This window comes from Clarias gariepinus, chromosome 13, assembly GCF_024256425.1.
Source record: "Clarias gariepinus isolate MV-2021 ecotype Netherlands chromosome 13, CGAR_prim_01v2, whole genome shotgun sequence".
Lineage (NCBI taxonomy): Eukaryota > Metazoa > Chordata > Actinopteri > Siluriformes > Clariidae > Clarias > Clarias gariepinus.
This window is the reverse complement of record NC_071112.1, coordinates 17,767,059-17,774,989: the sequence shown is the minus strand read 5'-3', so window position 1 is coordinate 17,774,989 and position 7,931 is coordinate 17,767,059. Positions and strand designations below refer to the sequence as shown.

General features: G+C 39.2%; 1 protein-coding gene across 1 annotated transcript; it reads left to right on the top strand.

The window, feature by feature from the left end:
- The first annotated feature begins 460 nt into the window (after positions 1-460).
- On the top strand, positions 461-7,571 carry nkx2.2a (NK2 homeobox 2a). Its single transcript, XM_053509965.1, has 3 exons — positions 461-495; positions 5,605-5,919; positions 6,451-7,571. Exons 2-3 carry the CDS (start codon positions 5,664-5,666, stop codon positions 6,999-7,001), a joined length of 807 nt encoding a protein of 268 aa, XP_053365940.1. The 5' UTR covers positions 461-495; positions 5,605-5,663; the 3' UTR covers positions 7,002-7,571.
- Positions 7,572-7,931: the final 360 nt, after the last annotated feature.

Below are 7,931 nucleotides of genomic sequence, written 5' to 3'. Positions count from 1 at the left end.
ACGATTTTAAGCACCATATCAGCCAAATAAGCTGTTGTAAATGTAAATCTCCTGCAAGATAATAGGCTATAGCTGTATTAAACTTTATACTGTGAAATCATTTTAATAATCCACCACAGAATAAATGAAGTCTAGAAACTTGTGTAGAAACGACAGATTTGGCGATTTTGTGCCGTGCGCGCAGCTAAAAGCTCGGACAGGAGGCGGCCGTGTTTGCTCTTATGACCAATTTATTGTCGATGAACATATGGCCAATATTTTGCCTCACGTCATTGCGGGGGAAAACAAACAAGGTACAGTGTTAGCGAGGCAGCTACAGCAGAGCCACTTGGCCAGCTATGCAAACGCACTTGGACAATAAGAGTGGAGCAGCACTTGCTGGCCGGGTATAAAAAGCACATCAGGCTCATTGAGCCGTGTGCACTTCTGACTTCCATTTGGAGATATTTCATTAACGGCACAGTGTGTAAACTCTGGCTACACGACTCTTACCAGGTGAGCAGTTTTACCTTTATCCCTCAGTCTCTCTACGAGGTGATCTCTCTCTCGTCTTCTGATCCTTTCTCACTCTGTGCCTGCTGATAATATGTTTTAAAGTTTATGTCTCATTTTACAAATTTCTGATAATTATAGACTACTTCACGCTTTCATAAGATATGGATTCGTCGAACCCTGTTCCTCAGTAAGAAAAGCAATGATCTTTAACTCCTGTCCTGGAGGGCCTGTGTGCAGCATCATTGTAATTCACCAACACCGAACACACTCACTGAACTTGATAATTAACTGATTGGTTAAATCAGCTGTGTTTAAGAAGAAGATTCAGCAAACTATGTTGGACACTTGAAGATCCCTGCTTAAAGGTTCTGTGTCGAACCCTGCACCAAAATGTTTCCCTTTTCTATCACACAAAGTGTAAATGAGTGTAAACTCATTTTTATGAATTATCCAGTAAATCCTTAAAACAGGCCAGTTAATTACTCTGACTGTGTAAATAAAAATTAAATGCTGCAGAACCCTGAAGGTTCACAAAATTGTAGTAGTAGTAGTCGTAGTAATAGTAGTAAAACAAGGAGCATTTTACTCAGGACAATGCTCAGTTCTGTCAGTAGAGTTCGCTGGAGTATCAGCAATGAGGGAACCTGTCCACAGTAAAAACAGTCTCTCTCTCTTCTTGACTAAGAACTGCCAGATGCTTACCGTGTCATGGTGTGAGTAGAAGGGTATGTGTTTTTTTCTACATGGCTGGATTCTAGCTAAGAAACTAAGGATGAATCATAGTATGCTAAAAATCCTCACCTCCGCAAAGCGCCGTTGGTTTAAAGAAATTCTGTAATTAATTTCAAACAGACTCGAAGGCATTCCCTTTAGGCATTAGGATATTGAAAACATGGGTGATTAAAATGATAATCCTTAAACCAATTGGTTTCGGGTGCGCCGATAAAGATGGCAAAGGGGCAAATTTATCGCTAGAAAATTCACCGTTACAAATAAACTAGTAGTTTAACAAATAATAGGCATCTCCCCGGGCCACGGGCACTGAGCTAATCTCTTTGTGACACGTTTAATCAGTAGACCGTTTCAGACAAATAAAAACTCAACGTCTGTAGCCAAAAGGTGCGTGGATTTTCGGAATCAAACTGCAGTAAAATGCTCTACGCTACGGGGCATTTTCTTGGGGCGATTACTTAAATCCACACTCCACCGGGCTTAGAGCAGCATTCGGCACTCCATGGCCTTTTAATCAGAGGGAAGGCACACGCAATCGCCCTTGTCAGTTTAGACATTTGTCATGAGCACCTAAAGGGAAACGAGGTTATATTATCAAAGCCTAAATACTCGCCTGAGGCATGGGAACACACTGAAATTCAGCGATTAAAGCAAGAAAAATGATCAACCTCATTATAGACTTCACACTTCCCTCGGGCGTCCTGACTGCATGCAGCCTGAGATTTACTTTTTAATCATATATATATATATATATATATATATATATATATATATATATATATATATGTGTGTGTGTGTGTGTGTGTGTGTGTGTGTGTGTGTGTGTGTGTTTTCCCGCCTCGCAATGTTTTTTTTTTTTAATTGGGCAGAGTCCATGTGAATTATCTACTAATTCTTGTGGCATTTTTGTTTTTGCATGAAATTAATTACCTCCCCCTTTATGCTATTTGTTAGTATTGTGCCGCACTTTATTGACAAAGATGCTGATTCCTCTCCATTAACAGGCCCAAAGGAATTTTCGACAAAATGAACTTTAGCTGGCATATTGTTTGTTCACTGCATCCACAGAATGGCCATTGCAGTTTGGAAATCTATGTGATCTAGACTGTCTAAATTATTAATACTATAAAGACCATACGACATTGCATACCTCAGAGCTGCACTGGTAAAAAACATTTTTGGATGGTTAAGTTTGTACTTAAAATGTATTTAATATTAAGCAAACGTTCGCTCATTTTGAACCGCTGCAATTTTTAGATTTGTACTTAAAATTAGCGGTTGAAATAGTTTCCAATTTGACGCCAAATGACTAATAAGATTTGTTTGCATTTTGGGTACAAGAAAGTGATGCCGTTCGGATCTCTCTTTCTCTCTCTCTCTCTCTTTCTCTTTCTCTCTCTCTCTTTCTCTTTCACACACACACACAAACACAAGCACGCAGGCGCGCATGCACTCAAGGAAATGTATTAATGTTAAAATGTTTGTTAACATTTGTTAATAACAGCGTTGTTTATAATACTAATAAGTAGTAGTAACAAGAAAAACACTACTATTACTTTTACTACTACTACTACTACTACAATAAATAATAATAATAATAATAATAATAATAATAATAATAATAATAAATACTAGTAGGAGTTCATACATATTACCACATGTATAAATTACTACATTGTGTGTGTGTGTGTGTGTGTGTGTGTGTGTGTGTGTGTTATCTTGTGTTTGGCTACAGGACAGCAGTAGATAGAAAGCTTTAGCGATGTAAACATTGTTGAAAGCAGTCATCAGGATTTACAGGAGTCGAGCAAGTCAGCTAAATTGCGCCATGCTTTGCAGGAGTGTGTTCCCAGAGCTATACCTGTAAATGTAAACAGGTAAACACGAGGCATGGCTCTTGAAGTGAAGTATGGCCACTTAGCCTGTGCACATTTACTTCTACTTGCCGAACTCCTCCTCGCTCGAGTTGTTCAAATAAGTGAATGGCCGCACCCCGCGCACGAGCGCTGCTTCCGTCATAGAGCGCGCAGTGAAGGTGACGCAAGACTGATTTCAGGCTACTGAAATAATCTGCTGTTAGAGTCATAAATGCATTTTATCTTTTGCATGGTATTCATACTAGCCAAATGTCACTAAATAATAAAGGATTTATGTTTACCGAACTAGAAATAGCATCATTTTGTGGGTGTTTGTTTTGGTGAAGTTTACTGTAAATTATGTTCTTTTTTAAAAAATGAGCTTATTTTCATACTTATATGGTGCGTGTGTATGCATGTGTGGCTTTATACCGGCGACAGCGCTGAGAGTGACCTTGCGAAAGCGCTTAGTGTTCGACTTTGCTCCAGGCCCGGTCAGTTCAATGCTGCTATTGTCCTGCATATGTCGCTGCGTGATTAATTCCAAGCAAAACTCTGGTGAAGCATTTACATTTCAGGTAACTGATTATAGGACAAATAGAATAGGTTAGAAAAAGTAGGTATATTGGAGCATATGCGGTTTAAATAAATATTCTACACTGACTAATTATCAATAAGTCTAATCAATAAAGGTATCAATAAAATGTCGTTGTTGCATAGTAATATTATTATTATTATTATTATTATTATTATTATTAATAATAATAATAATAATAATAATAATGATTACCATTATTATTGTTTGGTTTTTATTATTATTAGTAGTATGTTGCAACATGTGTATCAATTTTATGTTTATATACTTGTGTTTGTGTTGAGGAAGAGAGAGAGAGAGAGAGAGGAAAGAAAAGGAAAAATTAAGGACTTTCTTTAATATCGCGAAGGGGCTCAGAAATGAATGAAGAGATAGTTCTCTGAATGCAGTTGAATGCCATGACAACTAGGAACAACCTCAGATTTATTCCAAACAGTTAGAATGTATTGTACACGGGCGTCAATCATCTATTATTTTGGCCCTTAAATAAATGCAAAAACTGCGGCCGGACAAAGGCTTCCAACAGGAGCCGGACATTTGTCTACATTTCCTCTATTGTCTGCAGCTTAGCAATCGGTTTGTATTTGTGTTTGCCCGGGTTCGACCACCCAGGATGAGCAGAGAACTGGCTCAAAACGTGCAACATTGTCACCCACATCACATACGAGATAGGAGGCACACAAGCAAAAAAAAAAAAAAGAAAAGAGAGACGGGAGGGGTAAAGACCGAGAGGAAAAGACACTGATCAACAATAATGCTTTGCTTTTCTGTAAGCTAGGGCAACCAAAAGAACCAGAAAGAGTGAAGCCTAATAAAGGGGTGAAACAGAAAGTGGGATATTTTGCCTGTTCTGTGTTTGCGTTAAACAGAATTCAATAGAAAAAAAATAAATAAATAACAGAATATTTTAACCTTGGGTATGCCTTTGAATAATGTAGGAATACTTTAAATTTAAAAGAGTAATATCTGATCATTTTATTGAGATAAGCATCTCTGACAAGGTAATAAATCAGTGCCAACAGCAATAATAATAATAATAATAATAATAATAATAATAATAATTGTGTGCAACAATAAAAAGTGATTCGATTGCAGTGGTGTTTGATGACTTAATCATGTCTAGTGAAAGCTCTTCATCCTAATCCTGAACTAAAATATTGACCTAGACGGTTTACATAAATTATCCTTTTGGCCAACTGAAGCGATCTCAAATACTCCAAATATTAAACAAATGCTAATACACATGCGGTACAAAATGTGTAAAAAATAAATAAATAAATAAATAAAAGTTTTGTTTAGTTCTGATTGACAATATATGAATATATATGTAAGAATTTTTATCAAACTTTTTTTTTTTAACGGACGCTTTGCTAAAGCTCTCTTTCAAGTTGCTCTGCGCCGTGTATAAAGCTACTTGGAGGTCCTTTGTATGTAAATAGGGTGTAAAAAGGCCCTCCCCATCTTTGTAATTAATTGACACGTTATACCACTCATCATGTTGTGAAGCACCAATGGTATAGGCTCGGATCTCCCCAAAACCCACAATTTCACATCGGCAAACACTGTCTTCATCCACTTGACTCCCAAGACCCGCCCACACGTGGCCAACCTTTTGCGTTTTTAATGCTTTTTCACTGCAGGTTCATGTGTTGAGACCAACCTTATATGGACTGATCAGTCCGGTAATGGCTTATTTTCTCCTAACACCCAGCCATAGCGCGATGCCCACGAAGCAGCGATAGTTCTTCACTCTCAGTGGCGCTCTTCCTGGACTTACTGAACTGATTCCTCCGCTTTTTTCAGGCAATGCTTATCGACCGAGCCCCATGAGTTGTCTTCACTGTGCTTCGTGCTGATTCTCTGCATTGATTCTCTGCGTTCACCAAACCTCGCTTGTACGTTTCTGATTCTTTCTCCTTTAAACAGCGGATTGCCAAAGTGGTGCAGCAACTTTCCGGCATTAACCGCATCCGCCGTCCCAGAACATGTCGTTGACCAACACAAAGACGGGTTTTTCGGTGAAGGACATTTTGGACCTCCCTGACACAAATGACGAAGAAGGATCTATCACTGGCACAGAGGAGGATACCGAGGGCTCAGAGCCGACTAAAACACCTGGAGTGCTGGTGCAAAGCCCGATAGAGAATGTCCAAAACCTGCCTTTAAAAAACCCATTTTACGATAACACTGACAATCCATACACCAGGTGGCTTGCAACTACCGACACCATTCAATACTCACGTAAGTACACCTTCTTTTTTTTGTACCAACTTTAATTGTTATAATGTTCGACCATAGACAGCTGTATGGCACATACTATCATGTTTTCGTAAAATTCCTGCAGTCCTGGTGTTATTTTGCCTGCCCATCTTTACTGTTGCACTTGTCGGAGGGGATCACGTTACAGTTAAATGTGCTCTAAACTTGCTCTAATTTGTGTATTTCTATAAGGTCGCAGTAGTGAACAAAATGCTAGTTTAATACAATTTCTTTGCATTTCTCTGCAATTTTGTTAATGAACAGGTTTTATATATAACAGGTCAAATCCTTCTAAAAAAAAAAACAAATCGAATGTGATAATTTTTTGGCACATAAAGTGTGAAATCTCTGCTAAGAGCAAATTATTGATAGGCAATCTATTTTTCTGAAGGTCACCTCATATAGGCTTATTTAATTGTTTTCTGAAATGGTGAGCAACCGGACATTAAGTGATTAAGTACCATATTTACAAACATTTAAATTTAATATTGACGCTTATTTTTCCCCACGCAGTGCACGGTCTATCTGCAACCTCTCAGGACTCGTCCGTCAAATCTCCCGAGCCGTCGGCAGACGAATCACCCGACAACGACAAGGAAACTTCGAGTAGTGGCAGCGACTCCGGTAAGAAGCGCAAGCGGCGGGTGCTGTTCTCCAAAGCGCAGACCTACGAGCTAGAACGGCGTTTCAGACAGCAGCGCTACCTCTCAGCCCCGGAGCGGGAACACCTGGCCAGCCTGATCCGACTCACGCCTACTCAAGTGAAGATCTGGTTTCAAAACCATCGTTACAAGATGAAGCGAGCCCGCGCGGAGAAAGGTATGGAAGTGAGCCACCTTCCTTCCCCGCGGCGCGTGGCCGTACCCGTGTTAGTCAGGGACGGCAAACCGTGCCACGCGCTAAAAACTCAGGACCTGGCGGCCACGTTTCAGGCGGGCATCCCGTTCTCTGCCTACAGCGCTCAGTCTCTGCAGCACATGCAGTATAATGCGCATTACAGCGCCGCCGCCACGCCGCACTTCCCCACGGCGCACTTGGTGCAAACGCAACAGTGGACCTGGTGAAGCCGTAGTGACTTTTCTTTTTGCTAGGGCTGCGTTCAAAGAACTCGCTAGTGAGTTTTTTTTATTTTCCAACGAAAATAAAGAAAAGACTGGTTTCCGCAGCTTCTCGCCGTTTCATTTTTTTCGGGGCTGATGTGTGCGCCGTGTTTACATTTGTTTTCGTTCAGAAAACCGGGTTCAGCCCTTTCTCCCAGATCCGAGAATGTTGAAGCTCTTGTGAAATTTTGTAAAATATCATTGTGTGTTGTAGAAATGTTTTCCTTTTTGTTTCTCGTGTTATAAGCACGTACAAGACCACTTTATAATTATAGAAATTTTATTTCTAGCTTTTACGATGGACCGAATATATTTATGGCCATGAATAAAAGATTGGCAACTTTTAGCTTATTTTATTTTGTTTCTTTTCTTTGTAAATATTTGTGGTAAGTGTATGCAATGCAGATATATTGAGCGCTCACCTAGTTATGAAGACATAGATATATTAACAGGAAGGTGGGAAAAAAGGAACAACAATTATCAATAAATATCTCTATAAAATGTTGACAGCAGTTGCAAAGAGCGTTGATGAAAAATAGGTTACCCCATTTTTTTTATAAGACTTTTAATAAAAATCATGTGTTTCAGAAATGTCGCTTTGGATTGCGTTTGGTTTTTGACGGAAGGACGGACTGGATACATTACATATTATTTTAGCTTCGTCGTAATTTTCGTAGAGGGACTTTAAAAACGAAAAATAAAAACCGTAGTCGCCTTTTATGGAATGTTTTTATGAGTCCTTTATAGAAAGATAACCTTTAAACAAAGTCGCATGGGTTTGTATAAATTTGTTCCGCTTTGCTTTCAGAAAGGACATTAATTGCCTCCATTTTCTGAATTTACATGTATGGTCACTTCATCAATAAGACGGCTAAAGTCACTTGTGAAATGGGG

Excerpts from the sequence above, each read along its gene's own strand:
- nkx2.2a (XM_053509965.1), top strand. The coding sequence starts at position 5,664 with ATGTCGTTGACCAACACAAAGACGGGTTTTTCGGTGAAGGACATTTTG. Across the intron at positions 5,920-6,450 it reads CGACACCATTCAATACTCAC|TGCACGGTCTATCTGCAACC; the intron begins GTAAGTACACCT and ends TTCCCCACGCAG.